The sequence below is a fragment of the Chiloscyllium punctatum genome, chromosome 4 (assembly GCF_047496795.1).
Source record: "Chiloscyllium punctatum isolate Juve2018m chromosome 4, sChiPun1.3, whole genome shotgun sequence".
Taxonomy (NCBI): Eukaryota; Metazoa; Chordata; class Chondrichthyes; order Orectolobiformes; family Hemiscylliidae; genus Chiloscyllium; species Chiloscyllium punctatum.
The window spans coordinates 84,689,100-84,710,421 of NC_092742.1; the positions used below are offsets into that span (position 1 = coordinate 84,689,100).

The following is a 21,322-nucleotide window of genomic DNA, read 5'->3' on the forward strand; positions in this document are numbered from 1 at the left end:
TTCTGTTCTCAAACTCTTAATTGTCAGGATAGCAATTTCTCCTTCGATGTTCCATTTCATCACCATGAGAGCACACAGGATTCTTCCACAAGCAGGTTACATTATTTAACATGAAAAGAACAATTACATGATTTGTTATAATGTATTGCCTTACAAAACATTTGTGTGTGTGTGGCAGGTGATCAGGAGAGAGAGATGCAAAGTCTTATGAAATAAGGCTTTGACCTGACAAAGGACTTGGCAATGTCTAAATACAACTAGAATTAATTGGTGGAATGTTGGTTTGTTCTGATAAATCTGCAGAGTCACGTTTACGAGTTCTCCAGCTGGGTGGGGGGTATGTCAGACATTTCTCCCCTTATTGCTCTCCAAAGATTGTCTTTGTTCCTACTGAATGGAGACAATCTCACTGCCTACCTGTCTCTTAAGCATTATCTCTGGAGTATAACGAATTGAATAGAATGAGATTTAATGTCACATATACTCCAATGAGTGCAGTGAAAAGTTTACAGATTACCACTTAACAGTGCCATCTTTAGGTACAAAGGTACCTGGGTATAGTTTCTTCAGTCACAAGACCTTTAGAATAGAGTAATAAAAAGTCCAGCATTGTAGAAATAAATGTTCAGAACAATAGTCTTCCAGTCCAGACTGTGCTAACACCTGGCCTCCTGTTCACACCGGGCCTTGGCTTCACACCATGCCTGGCTTCACCTCGAAGTTCATGAGGCTGGGTGATGGCTGTTTAATAACCTCGAGACTGGGAGTCCACACTGAGGCCATGCCAGACTGAGACCGCCATGCCAGGTGAGAGGACCCCTTGGCAAGAGTGAGGACTGCAAATGCTGGAGATCAGAGTCAAGATTAAAGTAGTGCTGGAAAAAGACCGCAAGTTAGGCAGCATCCGAGGAGCAGGTAAATCGATGTTTCAGGCAAAAGCCCTTCATAACCCCTTGTCATGTCCACACAGAGTCGACTGAGAGCCAGGAGAAAAGGAAAAAGAACGTAAAGAGCATAAGAAAAGGAATACATGGAGCAGACAAGCTGAGGCAGAAGCATCCTACTCTGCTGCCATCTTGGATTGGAATCATGAGTGTAACCGCCAAGTAAATAGTCAAATCACAAAAAGCATCATGGAACCTAAATAGAGATATCTGTTCTTTGTGACTGAATTGCAATATATAACAATTTAATTTGCCCCATTCATTGGTATTTCGATTGTGTCTTAATGAGTATTAAATGCTGACCCAGCCAGTAAGGCCCCCTTATTCAATGTCACTAATGGCATTGTTGGTCAACCCACACCAAATGAACTGCAATGGTTCAGGAAGGGAGCTCACTACTACCTTCTCAAGGGTAGCTAGGGACAGGCATGAAATGATGGCCAGCCGGAAAGGAATAGTGCATTGAAGCTTTGAGACAAAATGTTTGACAAAAGAGAATTTTTAAAGCTATAGAGATAAGATCTAGACAGGAATATGCTCACCTGTCAGATTGCTGAGATCTAAGGCAGAACATTCAAGAGCTCTGCTGTTTCCTCTCCATGTTGACCATTCAATGTTTCATCGTCTTTAAAGACTCCTGCTCCCATTTGTTTGAAGACTTTAAATAACAGCATCATGACTTACAGCTGGTTGTAAGTGGCTTGACTTACAAGTATCTATTTCACCAATTCTAAGAGGGTGTGGGTGATCCCTATGAAAGGGAGGAGTGTGCTTTTATGAAGAACATTAAGACATTCCAAACAGCCAATGAAATGTGTTTTGAAATACAGTTACTGTTATAAAGTAGGAAATATAACAGCGAACTTGCACACAGCAAGATCCCATACTGTTGGAGTGACCGTGTCCGCTGTTTTCAGGGATGGTGTTTGAAGGATGAAGGTTGGCTAGATCATATTGTCAAGTCAAGAGGGTAGACTCAGACCACACCTGAAAGAGTTCACTTGTTCTGTTTTATTCAATCATGGGTAGTGGGCTTTAGCTAGCTTGGTCAGCAGTTATTGCCCATCCCCAGTTATCGTTGAGAAAGTGGTGGTATGATGCCTTCTGGAAACGCTGCAGCCTCCTTAAGCCTACCCCCACATGCACAGCAATAGCAAAGCAACAGCAATATATTTCCTAATCAAGATGGCAAGTAGCTTTTGAGAGGAACATGCGGGTGGTAGTGTTCACATGTGTCTGCCACCCTTGTCCTTCGAGATAGTGGTGGTCGTAGGTTTGGAAGGTGCTGTTTACAAAGCCTTCATGAATTTCTGCAATGTATCTTGTAGATGCTACACACTGCTGACATTGCATCAGTGGTGGAGAGAGCTTTAGATGGTGTTAAGCTTCATGAATGTTGTTGGAGTTGCACTTATTCAGACGAATGGAGAATATTCCATCACATTTCTGACTTGTGCCTTGTTTGGAGGCCAGGCTTGGAGAGTCAGGAGGTGAGTTACTTCAGACAGATTCCGCTTCACATTTTATGCCCATGTTTCCACGTGTAACCAATGCCTGGATAATTTGTGTAGGTGCAAGTATCCATGGAATATCACTAACCTGACTTTTCCACATACATGTGCTAGTGGGTGTTTATGGATATTTTCGAGTCAACTTGTTTAGAGATGTTATTACACATCTCTGGAGCACGTGGGACTTGAACTCAGGCCTCCTGGCTCACAGGTAGAGACATTACCTCTGCATCACAAAAGGCCCGTTAGTGTATGTTTATATATAAATATTTGAGCAGACTAGGCTGATTTTCACTGCTGCCATTCTTCCCCCAAGCTGAGTAATGGTAGGTTCAGGTTGCAGCACTCCTACTGCAGACTGGGGCAACTCTCCCCTCTGCATGGTTACCCATGGTGGCCTTTCCAAAATGTATGGCGAACTCCATTGGAACACACACAAATTATTGTCATTGGGAGTAGTCCCTAGAGTCTGCAGCTGAGGGACTGAAGCATTTTGTTCAGGAGCTTGAAGTATTAGCTGTGTTTAAAGAAGGATCTTTGTGAATGTCTGGACAACACATTTTGTTCTCTCCTGCAGACAGTAGCTGTATACACGGCTGTCTTCCTGTGTGTACTCTTCTGTGTCAGCCAAAGGTACAGATATTTAACAGAGAGCTGGGCGCAATGAATTGTGAACTCATGCTTGCTTATGTATTTTAAAAAAAAAGACACCAGCTCCCGCATGCATGTAATGCCGCGGGAAAGGTTAAGTGGATTAGCAGCTTGCAGACCATGATGTAAACATTTCACTGCAGTGCATGAGAACCAGTGTCCTTTGTTTTGAGTTTTGTTGAATTCCACTGCAAATCACACAACAAAATTCACCTTATGGGGAAGTCACAGGATAAAGGCCATTCACAATTGGGAGAGAGAAGAGCTTCTGGAGTTATTAGGAGTAACGTTCTTGTTTGAATGATGTGGAGGTGCAGTGTTGGACTTGGATGGACAAAGTTAAAAGTCGCACGACATCAGGTTATAGTCCAACAGGTTTGTTTGAAAGTACAAGCATTTGGAGTGTTGCTTCTTCATGAGGTAGCTAGTGGGGCAGAATCGTAGGATACAGAATTTATAGTGAAAGATCATAGTGTCGTACAACTGATGCGATATATTGAACAAGGCTAGATTGCAGTTAAGTCTTTAATCACTTAGCATGGGGATGCAGGTTTTGATTGATTTTAATATGTAAATTCCAGAACTTTTTTCAAGTCACAGTCCCAAGATAACATAAGGTTTTATATTTAAAAAATGACATCTCAACTTAGGCAATGCATTAAAGGTGTGAGGTTAGAGTCTGTCTGTCTGTATTTCAACCTTGAGTCAGACTGGTCCTAATTCCAAAGTTGGAATTTATAAAATGTCATTTGGACTGACTGCTGACAAATTGTATGCTTTTTGAACAAAATTGAATATATCTGCAAATGCAAATTCACCCCATTGACGGGTTGTTTGTTTGTTTGTTTGTTTGTTGGGAGGGACGGGAGAGAGTGCGTGCGTGTGCTTGATAGAGTGTGTGCATGAGTGTGACAGAGTATATGCCTGTGAGGGGCTGTGTATGTGTCTGAGAGAGAAGGTCTGTGTCAGAGTGATCATGTGTAAGAGTGTGGTGAGAGAATGAAGAATGTAATGGGGTCACCTATAGTATGACATGAACTCAAGATCCCAGTTGAGGCTGTCCTCATGGGTATTGAACTTGGCTATCAGTCTCTGCTTGGCCACACTCTGCCGTTGTTGTGTACCCCAAAGTCTGAAGATTTGAGGCCAAATATCCTTGACCACTGAAGTGTTCCCGGACTGGACCCCATCTGGTGGTTGTTGCACGATGTCCATTCATTCATTGTCGTAGCTTCTGCATTTTCAGATTTGCAGGGATTGTGATTTGAAAGAAGTTCTGATATTTACATATTAATTAATCAAAACTTGCATCCCCATTCTAACGTGATTTAAGACTTAACAGCAATCTAGCTTTGTTCAATGTATCGCATCAGTTGTATGACACGATGATCTTTTACAATAAATTCTGTGTCCTATGATCCTGCCCTACTAGCTACCTGATGAAGGAGCAACGCTCCAAAAGCTTGTACTCCCAAATAAACCTGTCTGACTTTAACCTGTGTTGTGATTTTATTTTCAACTTTGTTTGAATGTGAACTTCAGAAAAATCTTCTATTCTGACCTGGTTATTAGCCTTATGAAAAGAAATACCTCACAGGACTGCATCAGGAAACATGATAGAAATATTGCACAACGCAGAGGTCACTCTGTCACGAGGAAGGGTAATGTTCAATATGAAAGACAGAACCAAATTTCTCATCTAGTCATCACCTTCTGGTAGGTGGATCAAACATGCAGAATAGGAGGAGCCTATTTGGGAGCGGTCTAGAGGGTCAATGAGGAGCAAGTCAAACGTAGACCAATCACTACTTGAACGAGTGAACTACATCCTTTCCCTGGTACATGTTGAGGAGAAAGCCACTGGGTGTTAGCTGGAATTACTGATGGTTATAGCAATATTTATTGCATGGACCTCCCTGCTGTTCTAGCCAGTAAACAACATTGCCAGGACAAATAGCAGAATACTGGGAAAACAGAGCTCAAAGGGTGATGTTAGTTGTCAGGTGGGAAAGAAAGAGAAATTCTACATTGGCCGAAATAAAACCAAGGTACTATGGATATTGGAAATCAGAAATGTAAATAGCAAGTTCTGGAGAAACTCGGTAGACCAGTTTGAAGAAGAATCATAATAGACTCAATATTTATTCTGTTTTAGTTTCCATGTTTGCAGCCAGACCTGAGTTTCTCTAATACCTTCTGGTTTTATTTCTTTTTTTTTTGCCTCTTCCAGCAAGGCTGAGCATGATTTAAGACTCAAAATTTGACTATTGTAGATAATTCTAAATGACAGGATTAAAGAATGAAAAAGAAATTACAGCATAGCACAGGATAATGAATAGCTTTGTAACAGACAGTTATGTTTTTGGCAGTCCCCAATTCCCTTCCTGGCAACTGACAAGCAGTGTTTATAGAGGGGGGAAAAAAACTGTCTCGACTCTGTCTCTCTTCTTTTCCTGTCATGTGGAGGACAACCTGAAAAATAGAGTCTCATCTTTTGTATTCTATAAGTTGGCAAAGTGTGTAAAGGTAGAAATGAGCCTGAGGGGTAAAATGGAGGATTGCTTTTATTTAAAACCAGGCAAGTTGGTTTTCAGATCCATTTATCTTTCTGTCTTGCTCCTCATCCATTATCTCTTTGACAGTGTGCATCTTTTCCCCCATCTGGTCTGTTTAAAATTGTCTCCATCACTTTATACCTTTTATTTTCTAGGTCTGAGTTTCTTGACTGTTATCTGTACATCTGTCCATGTTGGTGTATCTGTCCCTCCCTATGTGACTATTGATTCTCATTCATTTGGCGAAAGTGCCACGGTGTTGATTGAAAAGTGATTATTTACATCAATAACACTTTGCACTAAAGCATGATTATAAATACAATGAAATGTCCTGGGGTACCCCACAAGAATATTATAAAACAGCATTTGACACTGAACCACACAAAGTGGCAGATAGAGCAGGTGTCCAAAGGTGTATTTAAAGGAGTGTTTTACATGAAGAGACAATGTTGGACAGAAAGAAGAGTTTATGGAGAAAGTTCCAGAGCTTGTGGCCAAGGAAGCTCCAGAGTTGGGATTCAGAAAATCAAGAATGTGTAAGAGGTCAGAATTGGAGAGGTGCAGTGACCTCCGAGGATTGTAGGGTTGGAGGAGATTACAGTGATCAGAAGGAGTGAGGCCATGAAGCCATTTGAATGCAAGGATAAGAATACTCGACTCAGGGATGTGTTCATGTATCCTGCTCTTAAAGTAAGACACTTCTCTTTTTGGTCTGCAGTGGTAAGGAATCCTGCATCCTTTTCACTGAGACGTGACATCCTTATCTTTGTAAAGCACTGAATTATGAATAAGCACTGAGGCATCTTTTCATGAAAGGGCTATTTAATTATTTTTTATTTCCAATAAGTGCAGGTAGGTGTATTTTGTATAGAAACAATTTGAATATTCCTGTTCTGTGCTATTCCTGACTTAAAAGAACTGCTTTACTCTTGATCAGTTGAGGCGATTGTCCGATTCCTCCAACATCTCAAATCAAACTTGATGGGATTAATAGTTTGGATCGAGGGAATATTGTAGGGGAGTTAACATCCAACCACATTGAGTGGTGGGTGCAGGTGGTGTTTGACCTCCTAGCAAGAGATCATGTGGTCTTGTCTACACTCCAACCCTGCTGATGCCATAAGTCAGGCATGTCATAGCCAAGGAGAAAGTGAAGACTGCAGATGCTGGAGATCCGAGTTGAAAAGTGTGGTGCTGGTAAAGCACAGTAGGTCAGGCAGTATCGAAGGAGCAGGAGGAACGACGTTTCGGGCATAAGTCCTTCATGTGGGAGTAGGGGAGAGAGAGTTAACAACCCTAGTCACACATTCCAAGAAAGAATGCCCCCAAATGTCCGTTCCATAAATTTTCAAATTCTTTTCACAATTCTTTCGCATATTTGAAGTAAGCCTTATGCTCTGAGATACTACATGTTATCTCTTGGTCAGGGAAAATTAAAGCCTGCAACTAGAGAAAGGGAAAAGGAAGACGCTACAGCAAAATGGCAAGGAATTGCCAGAGGATGAGAGAAAATGTAAGAACCACCAGTGTGGCACAAAGGGAGCAAGACACTTCAAGGAAACCCTTGTCTATGACCCTCATTATAACAAACACATAGATCCAGCAAATGACATTGACAATAGATCAGGGATATCTAAATGAGAATTTGAATAAAAGCCAACTTCCTCAGATGTGCAAATGGTAAAGTACGATAACTGCCTTAAAGTAAGCCATCTGGCTAACTGGATGTTATACTTCTGGGAATGATTTTCGGTCTACACATGGGAACCAGACATGCTTAATATGTCTGGAGTAGGTAGTTCATGACTCCCAAGTAGAAAGGATTACTGCTTATTTTATTGTAAGTTTGATACCTCCAGCACTTCCACAGTCCCTGAATTAAATGCAGAAAAGGATAGTCATTCTATTTGCAACCTCCCTATCAGCCACAATTGTGAAGTTATCTGTGGTCTTCAGGGTGGTGTCATTGTCAGTTTTAGTCGGTGGGATATAGGCAGAATTTCTTGGAGTATCTCTGCTTTTCTTAAACTGAAGGTGAGCTCATAGTTGACTATGCTTCTAAAAGTCAACTTTTGCTTCTGAATTACCGTCCAGTGTGAAACAAGGGCATAGTCACCAGCAAATACTGGCACATCATCATCTCTGGTATCTAAGGTGAGGATTTCAGTCATCTCAGGTTGAAGAGGTTATTACTTGCTCTGAACTGGACATATATTTCATCAATATTTTAGATCAGTGCCTCAGAAAACATGGCAACAAATAACATACTGAAGAGCACAGTACCCATGAGGCACATGTATATTTGTTACATCGAAGAGGTCAATGTATTCACCACAATCAGGGACTCTTATTGCCACTCCATCGTTAAAATGATGGGTCAGGTTTACAACCTCAACAGGACACCCAGGTTTGGCAAAAAGCTTCCACAATATTTATTGTACTAAAGGCTTTTGTCAGGCACAGTAGAGTCCCATCTGTTGTTCACCAATGCATTGTCGAAGGGTAAGATCAGATCACAATTTCCTCTCTCTCTCTCTTTCCTTGACTCCCTCTGACTTTCTGGCAGTTCTCAACACGTTCCGCTGAGTAGAACTTTAGCTCAAGCCTTACCAGATATCACAAGCAGCAACATTCCTCTGTGCTTATTATGCAGAGATTTTTGTCCTTTTTTCCTTTTGTGCAAGTGAACAATTGCTGGATCCTTGTGTTCCTTGAGAAAAGATACTAAGATCTAATTATGTGAGTTTGACGGCTGTCCAGGAGCCTCCAGATTTGCAAATTTCTCCGAGGCTCCTACCTGTGCTGGGAGCCTTCATTTAAAGATTTGGTCATTTTGTCACCCTCCCGGAAGAGAGAGTTTGCTGGCCATGTTTTCACTCTCTGTTCAATCTGGAAGCTTGGTTCTCTTCAATAACTGCCCTGCCTGTTGGGAAAGAACCTTCCACCCCACCTTGGTGCTGAGACGGAAGAGTAGCTGTGTGAGGGAGGATTGGACACAGTCTTCAGGGTTTTATAGAAATTCTTCATAGAGTCGTACAGCATGAAAACAAACCCTTTAGTCCAACCAGTCCATGCTGTACACAATCTCGAACTAAACCAGTCCCACCTGCTTGCTCCTGGCCCACAATCCTCCATACTATTCCTGTATCTATCCAGATGCCTTTTAAATGTTGTTATTCTACCCACATCTACCATTTCCTCAGAATGTTCATTCCACACACGAACCACCCTCTGAGTAAAAGAATTTACTCCTCCTGTTTATTTTTAATCTCTCTGCTCGCACCTTAAAAATGTGTCTTGAAATTCCCCCCATCCTAGGGAAAAGACAACTACAATCAACAAACTTGGAACTCTCTCTGGCTTGTTTAGCTTCTTATCCAACTTGCATCCTGCATGGCATCTGTTCCAGGTTCCTTTGGCTGTCCTGGAGTGAGTTCTGCATATCTTAAAAAGGTGAAAAACTTGTTACATTGTGTTGCATGTTGAACAAGATAGCCGTCAGCAAAGGGTACCTAATAGAAAGGGAAGGGCAAACTAATATCCAGAGAATAGAGCCTTCATTTTGTAGCAGGCTGATGCAAGTATACTTTAAAGCAGCATACCTGTCACTATTTCCATGGTTCTGGAAGCCATTACCCTTAGCTAAAGGACCCAGGAGCTCTGCTATTTTCCCTCCATCTCCTCACTCCATTCTATGGAGTCACAACATACTGTCTTTTCTATCAAAATGGTATGAAACTTCCCTTTTTTTTCAGAAAAAGCATTTCTCTCAGGGCAATTTTCCATATCAATATCAGCAAGTACATGACTAGGACATCTAGTGACAAGCTCAGAATATTTTAAGTTCTTGCATTCAAATAAGTTCAGAAAATCAGTGGAAAGCCCTCAAGCCTTGCTGTTCCATTTTGCGAAACCTTCCTGGCTGTTTTCAGCTTGTGGTGCCTTTGTCTTTTGTTCTTTCTGGATTTGTAAATTAGGATTGGTATACTGCGTACTTTATGGTCTAAATCTTTGTTAGTGCTCTATAAAGGGTACTTGTCACAGCATCATTCAGAGACAAATTTGATGGTAGCGGGTGATTGTGGATGCGTGCTTTCAGGAAATTTGATATGTTCACTTCGTGGAATCAGGGACTGACAGTGCAGCTGTCTGGTTTTTTTCCATTTGTGCAGCTGTACTAGCGAACTGTTCCAAATAAATGTTAATTTAACACCTTGTTAAAAGCTTTTCAAGAAAGAAAACGTGCAATATCTAACAGTACCTAATGCTTGATTTTATCTATTGCCACCACTTAGTATTTGTCCTTGCTCTGCTGCTACCTATCACTCTTGCATCCCTGACTTACCTTTTGCTGTTCTTTGCTAGAGTTCCCTTCTGCTTTCTGTGCTATCTGATCTTGCCCATTCAAACTCTCAACCTCCCATTTCTGCATGTTTGACTCTCTGTAATTGTGTCCCCCTCATTTCTTTTGCTGGCTATTTTTCCTCTTGTGGTGGAATTTGAGTATACCAAGTTCCGCCAAAGGCGAGTTGATCTGAACACTCGAGCTCAAATTTCCCACCTTGGGATTTTCTCTGGCTATTGTGGCCATTTTACATTTGTATGCGCCCAATTGCTGGTAAAACTTTCCCAGTTGCAGTGGTACCTCTGAATTTGTGGTTCAGTTTGATGGGGAGGTGTATGTGGGCACTATTCTAAAGGTTCGATTGTCACAGTGACAGGCAGCCTTCACAGTCGGTCAGTCTTCTGTTCTTCCTTGTGGTACATTTTTAGTGGCTGGAAGGTGGCATTTAATTAAGTAAAAGGACGACCTCCATCATCACCTTCCTGTCTCCAGCCCGTGGATGGCTTTCCCATGCCGTATCCATTGACCCCCTAAATGGGCACTTAATGCCTCATTCCTGTCCCCTGCCACTCGTACTAACCCAGTGATGGGCAGGGAGCTCACCAAACTGGGGCACAGCCATCTAGCATTGTTGCTAATTCAAAGGCATTTGATGCCTGATCGGGGATGGTACCGAGAATGTTTGTCACCTTTTCTAAGAGGCTATTTCTACTGTGCCCGTGGTTGAGGATCTGCCTCTACATCCCTCCCCACTCTTCCATTTCTCACCTGTACTTGGGTCCTTTCTTGATCCTGCACTGGGTGTCACACCAGCAGCAGCCACTACCTTTTCCAGTAGGATTGTTTGAGTAGAGATGGCTTCTGACTGGTTGGTGACTCTTAGTGGAGGAGGCACTTTTGCCCCTACCGGGGGTCTTTGAGCCTAGGGATGGGCCTGGGGAATTGGCCAACTGCTGACTTTTTATTAATTGCTTGACTGGCACAAGATGTGGCAGGGTCTTCTGGAAAGAAATGAGGTGGGAGATTTTCCCACATTCCAGTTGACACCTAAGACCCCAGTCATCTCTGCAAGAGTCCATTGAGAGTGCCACTGAGTGAATGAGACTGAGAGAGTGTTGGGGTGGGGTGGGGAATGGATGTAAAAAAACCCCCTGAGTAGGTGGCTCAAGTTCTGAATAAGTCATCCCCGACTGGAAACGTGAACTCAGTTTCCCTCTCCACGCATGCTGCCAGACCCACTGAGGTTCTCCAGCACTTTTTGTGCTCGTTTCATAATTCCAGCATCTGCAGTATTTTTTGCTTTCATTCAAGATGGCAGCTGCCTCCTCACCAAAGCACAACGTGTGATGTCTGTCTCCAGGGGATAACCACACTCCTTTGCCTGTGGTTCGCCCATTTACATTTTGAACTTGCAGGCTGCGTATAGTTTTCGTGAAGTTCTGACCTCCTGCTGTGCACTTGCCTCCTGGAATGAGTTGCAGACACCGCAGGGCTCCCAAGTAAAATTCCAGAGTGCTGTTGGAAAAGTTCCACTAATTGCTTTATTAACATCCTCTTTCAGCTTCCCGCTGCTGCTGGGTGTGTTGCTCTTAGAACACAGAAGCTGCATCCTGGAAGAGCAGGAGGAGGCAGGAACACGTTAGACAGGAATGCCAGCAACATTTTTCTAATATTCCTCCTCACATCCAGAGTTCCTGGTAAAGTTCATCCCTTAGCTGCGCTTCATTCTCTGCAGATATATCTAGACCTTGCATCTGTCCATATATTGCCCTCACTGCACATCAAGCACAGCACACACCATACAACCCACACACACCAGCATACATGCAGCCCTACCCATACTCATCATTGTATACGCTGACACGCCACCATCACATACAAACAAGCTATATATACCCTTGTCACCATCTTTTGTCATTCCTTAAAACTTGCCTCTTTGACCAAGATTTTAGCCACAGTCCTATTAACTCTGTGAGGCTTGGCTTCAAAGTGTTACACTGCAGCAAATACCTTGAGGATGTGATGTTTTAAAAACTCTGTGCAAACGCAGAGCTGTGTTACCTTTTCACAGTGTGGGTTCAAGCTGCAGACTACTTTCACAGCACTTAGCTGTCCATGTTTCCTGTCCACACTCAGATGGATAGAATTAGCACTTAGTGCCGGAACTTCCGCTAAGTGTGGGCTATTGAATTTTTAGAAATGAGGACAGTGGAGGGGGAATGTCTGGGTGATGGTGGCTGGTGTGGATGGGGACATGAGGAGAGACAGGCTTCAAAAATTTCCTTGAACGTGATTTAATTTTACCAATAGGATGTTTGAACTTGTCCAACTTGTTTTGTAAATAACGCAGAGTTCCCATTTAATTACAAGACAACACTGCTGAGATCTGTTAAGTTATTTACTGGAGATCTCTTACCCACGAGTTTTGATGTTACTGAAAGACCAGGCAGGAGGTTGTGACAGTAAATCTAATAGTACTAATCACTACTTCCAACAGCAAAGTTTAATAACACAGCATCACTTGCACTGCAGGCAAGCAAGGGAATGAATGGCTTGACTCTGACTCATTTTTATATAACTACCTAATTGAATCTGTTTTCACAATTGCCCTTCTCAAGGGCAACTGGGGACAGGCAACTAGGGATAGGCAAAAAATGTTGGCCTAGCCATTGACTCCCATGTCATGTGAGTGAACGAAAAGAAATGGCATTTAACAAGAGATAGGAATTGCTGGACAACAACAGAAGGTAACAAGTGGGATATAATAATGTGGTGAGTTTGGAGAAGGAATGGGACTATCTTTAATTAGTGATCAGCACTGCTGACTCTCAGCGCCAGGGACCCGGGTTCGATTCCAGCCTCGGGTGACTGTCTGTGTGGAGTCTGCACATTCTCTCCGTGTCTGCGTGGGTTTCCTCTGGCTGCTCCAGTTTCCTCCCACAATCCAAAAATGTAAAGATTAGGTGAATTGGCCATGCTAAATTGCCCATAGTGTTCAGGGATGCCTGGGTTAGCTGTATTAGTCAGGGGTAAATATACAGGGATGGGTCTGGGTGGGTTACTCTTCGGAGGTTCGGTGTGGACTTGTTGGGGTCGAAGGACCTGTTTCCACACTGCAGAGATTCTATTTAAAAAAAAAAGAATTGAAGGAATGCTTTCCTTTGGAGTTAATGGTGAAGCACATGGCTTTGAAGTAGCATGGTTGACCGGAAGTGAACTTAAATCAGCATGTTAGTATTCGTACAGAAAAATGGATTGTTTGTTATATTTAAAAATAAATGATTTTGCAGTCTAGGTCTTGTACAGATCGGCATCCAGTCTCCTGCCCTTCAGCAGCGTTACCTTTCGAAGCAGATGAAAGAAAATGAAATTCCTGTATTTATTGAAGTTCCTTTCACAGCCTGGGGATATGTCTCCGAATGATGCAGGAGCAAGCATGCAGTCAGTCTGCACACAGCAAAGTCTCTCAAACAGTCATGAGATGCTAATTTGTTTATGGTGGTGTTTGCTAAGCACCAGGATCCTGATGCTTTTTTTTTGAGGGGGAGTGGGGAGTGCTGTAAGGATATTTACATCCATTTTAAACAACAGTTTAACAATATCTCGTCTGGAGTATCTCTTGTCATCATTAACTGATGATGCAGCTTTTCCTCGTCAGAGTGCCTGTCCGGAAGAACACATTGGCTCCTCCCCAGTTTCTGACGTCAAGCTGATTGGGTAATTACCACATATCATGAGAGTTGCAGGGTAAGCCTGAGCCAGTGCACAGTGCCTCAACAGAAGGTGCCACTGAACTCTATAGCATAGCTAGGCCAAGGGGAGGACTGCCCTGACCTTCAGAATCCTTCATGTGCCATTTCAGAATCAGCTTCAAAAACTTCATATCTCTCAGCAGTAAATGTACCTTTCCAACATTCTAGATAAGCTCTGTGACAGCCACTCCCCTGAAGATCATAAAATCCTGACGCAGGAGAAGCAGGCCATTCAGACCATAGAGTTCACACCGATCCTCCGAAGAGCATCCCACCCATTCTCCTACCCTATCTCTGTAACCCTGCATTCTCCATGGCTCATCCACCTGACCTGCACATCTTTGGACTGTGGGAGAAAACTGGAATGCCCACAGGAAACCCACGCAGACACTGGGAGAATGTGCAAACCTCACACAGCCAGTCCACCCAAGGCTGGGATCAAACCTGGGTCCGTAGTGCTGTAAGGCAGCAGTGCTAGCCACTGAGCCACACCCAGGATGTTTAAGCTGCCCTATTTTTTTTGCCATTGCTGCTGTCTGCATGAAGGTGAGGCTTCAAGAATCATTTATGAAACTTAAATGATGTAGCACTCACACAATACTGCACTGTAATGTTGAACAGGGATATGTGCTTAAGGTCTGTAGAGGGAAGAGAAGTAGCAGACATTGAACAGCAATTAAAGGTATTTGGGGCTAGGAGACCCAAAGTCTAGTTCAAAGGCAGGATCTTCCAACACCATTAGGACAGTCTATACTTGAACTGTGCTGGGGCCAGAATTCTAAAGAGTGTTTTAACTATTGAGAGAGAAAGCATTTCAAACTAAATCCTGATAAAGGGGTCAAATTTCAGAAAATGCAGTAAATCACAGGCAGTTGTCCTGGTTGGTGTTGAACTTCTTGGGTTATTGTTGGAGCTGTACTCAGCTCAAGAGTATTCTATCACATACATGAACGGTGCATTTTATGTGATAGAGGGACTCTGGGGAGTCGGGAAGTGAGTCACTAATGCAGGAGTCCTAGCCTCTGGCCTGCTCTTGTAACAAGCAGATTAGATAATTGAAGCTGGGGCATGTAGCACGCACTGTGCTGTCTGGTCAAAGTTGCTCCATCCTCTTGATTTGCAACAACAAGGTAAATCTGATTGCTGCTCAGTACAGAAGTGTGATCACAATATGCAGTTGATTGAATGCTTGGGAGGAGGTTACCAGACTACCCTATTGTCCGAATATTCCTTTAATCTCCCTGATCTAAGCCCCAAAACTAGTCTGTGAAAAGTTAGAATTGTGCCATATGGATGGCATTAATGGGAACAAAGAAAAGAGAGCATCATAAATTTGCCAGGAGGCAGTACCAACAACCACACTTTCAAAAATAATGGTGGGCTTCAAATGATTCATTGGTACAGAAGCAGCAGTGTGAGATGTGGCAGCAACCTGTCTGCCTTGCAAACTGTTGAAGTATAACACACTGCTTCCTATGGAATGCCATGAAAGATGGACTGTCAGGCAAACCAGCAATGAACAAAATATGAGCATGCTGTACAAGAGAAATTCAGCAAGTCTGGGAGCATCTGTCGAAGGAGAAACTGAGTTAATGTTGAACGCAGTATGACTCTTCTAAAAAAAGAAGGACCTGAAGTTCGAAGAAGATTCACACTGGAATTGAATTGCCAACTCTGATTCTCCCTCTACAGATATTGAGTTGCTTGAGTATACTATGATCATCTTAGATTTCCATCATCCACAGTATTTTGCTTTTAGTTATGGCAGTGAACACCATCTGATTGGCTTCATTGTCCAAAGTGGGACCAAGTGAACTTGCAAGACATTGTCTCAATGTAACAAGAGGTGTAGGGAAGCACCTCTCCTGGCTGAAAATGTGTTGCTGGAAAAGCGCAGCAGGTCAGGCAGCATCCAAGGAACAGGAGAATCGACGTTTCGGGCATAAACCCTTCTTCAGGAATGAGGGAGGTGTGTCCAGCAGGCTAAGATAAAAGGTAGGGAGGAGGGACTTGGGGGAGGGGCGTTGGAAATGCGATAGGTGGAAGGAGGTCAAGGTGAGGGTGATAGGCCAGAGCAGGGTGGGGGCGGAGAGGTCAGGAAGAAGATTGTAGGTTAGGAAGGCGGTGCTGAGTTTGAGGGTTTTGACTAAGACAAGGTGGGGGGGAGGGGAAATGAGGAAACTGGAGAAATCTGAGTTCATCCCTTGTGGTTGGAGGGTTCCCAGGCGGAAGATAAGGCGGTCTTCCTCCAACCGTCGTGTTGCTATGGTCTGGTGATGGAGGAGTCCAAGGACCTGCATGTCCTTGGTGGAGTGGGAGAGGGAGTTGAAGTGTTGAGCCACGGGGTGGTTGGATTGGTTGGTCCGGATGTCCCAGAGGTGTTCTCTGAAACGTTCCGCAAGTAGGCGGCCTGCCTCCCCAATATAGAGGTGCAGCGGATGCAGTAAATGATGTGTGTGGAGGTGCAGGTGAATTTGTGGTGGATATGGAAGTATCCCTTGGGGCCTTGGAGGGAAGTAAGGGGGGAGGTGTGGGCGCAAGTTTTGCATTTCTTGCGGTTGCAGGGGAAGGTGCCGGGAGTGGAGGTTGGGTTGGTGGGGGGTGTGGACCTGACAAGGGAGTCACTGGTGGTGGGGTCTGTTTGGAGGTGGCGGAAATGACGGCGGATGATACACTGTATATGGAGGTTGGTGGGTTGGTAGGTGAGGACCAGTAGGGTTCTGTCCTGGTAGCAGTAGGAGGGGCGGGGCTCAAGGGCGGAGGAGCGGGAAATGGAGGAAATGTGGTGGAGGGCATCGTCGACCATGTCTGGGGGGAAATTGCAGTCTTTGAAGAAGGAGGCCATCTGGGTTGTACAGTATTGGAACTGGTCCTCCTGGGAGCAGATGGCGGAGACAAAGGAATTGGGAATATGGGATGGCGTTTTTACAGGGGGCAGGGTGGGAGGAGGTGTAGTCTAGGTAGCTGTGGGAGTTGGTCGGTTTACAGTAAATGTCCATGTTGAATCGGTCGCCTGAGATAGAAGTGGAAAGGTCTAGGAAGGGGAGGGAGGAGTCTGAGATGGTCCAGGTGAATTTGAGGTCGGGGTGGAAGGTGTTGGTAAAGTGGATGAACTGTTCAACCTCCTCGTGGGAGCACGGGGTAGCGCCGATACAGTCATCGATGTAGCGGAGGAAAAGGTGGGGGGTGGTGCCAGTGTAGCTGCGGAAGATGGACTGTTCCACATATCCTACGAAGTGGCAGGCATAGCTGGGGCCCATGCGGGTGCCCATGGCTACTCCTTTGGTTTGGAGGAAGTGGGAGCCCATGGCTACTCCTTTGCCTCTTCGTAGGATATGTGGAACAGTCCATCTTCCGCAGCTACACTGTCACCACCCCCCCCACCTTTTCCTCCGCTACATCGATGACTGTATCGGCGCTGCCCCGTGCTCCCACGAGGAGGTTGAACAGTTCATCCACTTTACCAACACTTTCCACCCCAACGTCAAATTCACCTGGACCATCTCAGACTCCTCCCTCCCCTTCCTAGACCTTTCCACTTCTATCTCGGGCGACCGATTCAACATGGACATTTACTGTAAACCGACCAACTCCCACTTACCTCCCTCTGAGGCCCCAAGGGATACTTCCATATCCGCCACAAATTCAACTGCACCTCCACACACATCATTTACTGCATCCGCTGCACCTGATGTGGCCTCCTCTATATTGGGGAGACAGGCCACCTACTTGCGGAACGTTTCAGAGAACACCTCTGGGACACCCGGACCAACCAACCCAACCACCCCGTGGCTCAACACTTCAACTCCCCCTCCCACTCCACCAAGGACATGCAGGTCCTTGGACTCCTCCATCACCAGATCATAGCAACACGACGGCTGGAGGAAGAGTGCCTCATCTTCCGCCTGGGAACCCTCCAACCACAAGGGATGAACTCCGATTTCTCCAGTTTCCTCATTTCCCCTCCCCCCACCTTGTCTCAGTCAAATCCCACGAACTCAGCACCGCCTTCCTAACCTGCAATCTTCTTCCTGACCTCTCCGCCCCCACCCCACACCGGCCTATCGCCCTCACCTTGACCTCCTTCCACCTATTGCATTCCCAACGCCCCCTCCTGCAAGTCCCTCCTCCCTACCTTTTATCTTAGCCTGCTTGGCACACCTTCCTCATTCCTGAAGAAGGGCTCATGCCCAAAACGTCGATTCTCCTATTCCTTGGCACCTTGATATTCCAATTTTTAACAATCATTTAGACTTAAACAGACTGGGGGAGGAAGGTTAAGCCTTCATCTTTTTTTTTAAAGAAAAAGTGTTCTACACAGTTTGCATTCCCCTCACTCAAAGGCATTTTATTTGTAAATCTCTGGCCAAGAGTGGGGGTGTGGAGTGATATTTCCTACAGTTCGGATGCCAGCATCCCAGTCCTGAAGGGCACAGGCCTGACTCAGAGGTTTGTCTCGATATGTGAACTTCGGGACCTCCTGTTGAGCTCCCCAGCTCAGCTTCTGCAGCCGAGAAAAAAACATTTCCATAATTAATGTTAACGTATCGGGTTCGGGGAGGAAGGGTCACTGGACCCGAAACGTTGGCTCCTGATTTCTCTCCACAGATGTTGCCAGACCTGCTGAGCTGTTCCATCAATTTCTGTACTTGTTTCTGATTTCCAGCAACTGCAGTCCTTTTGGTTTCTATTTCTATGATGTATCTGTATAGTGCGCTCTCATGTTAGCTGACTGACTGATAGTATTGATGACAATTGTTTTGTCGACAACTTAGTTAAAATTTTCCTGAAATATAAACCTAGCAAGTGAACTTATTCCAAATATAAGCAGTTTTATGTTGTGCGAAGAATCTGTAGAAGGGAAAACCAAGTTAATGTTGACTCCTCACAAGAAGAATCTGAATTTCGAAAAAGATTCATACTGGAATTGAAGTGCTAACTCTGATTCTCCCTCTGCAGATGCTGCTGGATCTACTGAGTTTCTTGAGTACTCTGATTATTTCTAACTAATTAAGTCGAGATAATTGGACGCAATCTAATAAAGTCTAGGCCATTGAGTGAAGCTAATTGTTCCAACATTAACATTAACATAATTATTTCTGTTTGGTCAAATCTATCTGTATTAGTTCAGCAATGTATATGATAATCTTCCTGGTCTTTCACAGTATAATAAAGGAGAGCTGTTTATACAATTTTGTCCTTGTGAATGCCCCTACATCACTGTGGCTAGAGTCAGCAAACTAGTTGATACATCAATTGATGTAATGTATGGCATGGGAATAAGTTTACTGGTTCACATTCCAATATTAATTGCTGTTCTAGTGTTTTTTTAAAATCTCTTTTGTTAACAAATTTAATCTAAATAGACAAATGATTGTTTGAACAGAGGCTCAAAGTTAGCCCAATTGCATTGGAATAGGCATTTGGGGAATTAGACACCTAATTGCGTTAATCTGAGTATAGGGTAAATTGGAATCCATTTCCTTAGTGTGGTGAAGGCAAACTGGGTTCAAACTAACCAAAAACACAGCAGTCACTTATAGTAATGGGATTGGCCATGAAATAAACTGCGAATGTTGTAGGCACTGAATGAACTGAAGCCGCCTCTGTGTTATATACTAACCTCCGCTGCTTACTTTGTAGAGGATGAAGACAGTCAGTTAGTCAGAGAGACTGTATGTGACCATCATTCTGTCAGCTTGTGTGGAAATGATTAGTCAGATGATTGCTCCATGTGGTGTTTGATGTGGTGACCGCACGGAGGTTTATAAAATCATGAGGAACGTGGATAGGATAAATAGACAAGGTCTCTTCCCTGGAGTGGGGGAGTCCAAACTAGAGGGCATAGGTTTAATGTGAAAGGGGAAAGATACAAAAGGGACCTCAAGGGTAATGTTTTCATGCAGTGGGTGGTGCATTTATGGAATGAGCTACCAGAGGAAGCGGTGGATGCCAGTACAATTATAACATTCAAAAGTTGAAAACCACACACCAGGTTTATAGTCCAACAGGTTTTTTTGGATTACAAGCTTTCAGGTAGTTGATGGAGCCGTATCATAGGACACAGAAATTTTAGCAAAAGATCATAGTGTCTTACACTAATGCGAGATATTGAACACACCTAGATTGCTGTTGAGTCTTTCATCTTTTAGAATGGGTTGCAAGTTTTGATTCATTAATATGTAAATCTCAGAACTTCTTTAAAGTCACATTTCTGAGATAACTTAAGGTTTCATTTTAAAAAAGTGACATCTCAATTCAGACAATGCATTAAAGGTGTGAGGCTAGAGTCTGTATGTATTCCAATTTTGAGTCAGACTGGTTCTATTTCCAAAGCAGCCCTCCGAAAGCTTGTACTTCCAAATAAACGTTTTGGACTATAACCTGATGTCATGTGATTTTTAACTTTGTTCACCCCAATCCAACACCGGCACCTCCACAACATTAAAAAGGCATCTGGATAGGTATATGGATAGGAAGGGTTTAGAGGGATATGGGTAAAGTGCTGGCAAATGCGACTAGATTAATTTAGGATATCTGGTTGGCATGGACAAGTTGGACCGGGGTCTGTTTCCGTGCTGCACCTCTCTATGACTTTGTGACTTAATAACTGTGTGTGTTGTGAACATGTCAAGGAATCATTCAATCATAATTCTGACCACAAGGGCAAAATCTTATAAAGTTGCTCAAGAAGATGGCTCTGCCAAAAATACAATATAAAAATTCTTCAATGGAAGTAAGATAGCAAATGCTGGAAATCAAACAAAATCTGTGTTAGAAAGACATGGCAGACCTGTCAGCTCCTGCAAATAGAAAAGACAGGTTAATGTTTCTGCTGGAACTCTTTATTGGTTGTACCAAAGACTCTGGAACAGAACAAACCAGAGATGTAATGCCACCTCTCCTCCCCTGAATGTTGGGGCATCTGTTTTATAATTCCAGCGTTTTAAAATTTTGACCACACGGAGGAATTGAGAGAATAGTGTAAAATGGATTTAAGGGAAGGTAGCGAAGTGTTTCGAGGGGAGAGGAATTGAACTATATTGTGAAACGGTGAGTCAAAATAGAGTGGGAGGAGGCACACATGGAGCAGAAACATTCATTAGCCCAATGGAATATTTTGTAGTTATACTCTGTTACTGAGTTCAATATAGCTCAAAGCAAAATTCATATATTTTTAGAAAAATGGAAACATCGAAATTAGAAGCAGGAGTAGGCCTTTCGGCCCTTCAAGCCCACTGTGCCATTCAATATGATGGTGGCTGGTTCTCTATCTCAATGGCAAATACTTGTTTTTTTCTCATACTCCTTGATGCCTTTGAACTCTTTTTAAAGAAAAAGGGCTCTCACATTCAGTGACTTCTCCTCCACAGGTTCACTGCTTGTTTGAGTGAAGACTCCAACCCCACCCCGGCACACCCATCTCAGTCCCAAATAGTCTGCTCCATACCCTGATACTTTGACCCTGATTCTAGACTCCGCAGCTCAGGAAACAATCCTCCCTGCAGCCTCTACAGCCTTGTTAGAACTTTGCACATTTCAATCAGATCTCCTCTCCTCCTTC

General features: G+C 43.7%; 1 protein-coding gene across 2 annotated transcripts in view; it reads left to right on the forward strand.

The window, feature by feature from the left end:
• The window catches only part of LOC140476495 (tetratricopeptide repeat protein 9A), a 94,298-nt gene that overhangs the window by 14,712 nt on the left and 58,264 nt on the right, over positions 1–21,322 (forward strand). Inside the window, exon 2 of one of the 2 annotated variants that reach the window (XM_072569204.1) lies at positions 971–1,130. The exons of the other annotated variant lie outside the window; for it this stretch is intronic. Within the exon in view, the coding sequence (XP_072425305.1) occupies positions 971–1,110 (140 nt within the window). The 3' untranslated portion in view covers positions 1,111–1,130. Of the gene's footprint in view, positions 1–970; positions 1,131–21,322 lie in introns of those variants that run through there. 2 annotated transcript variants of the gene reach the window in all.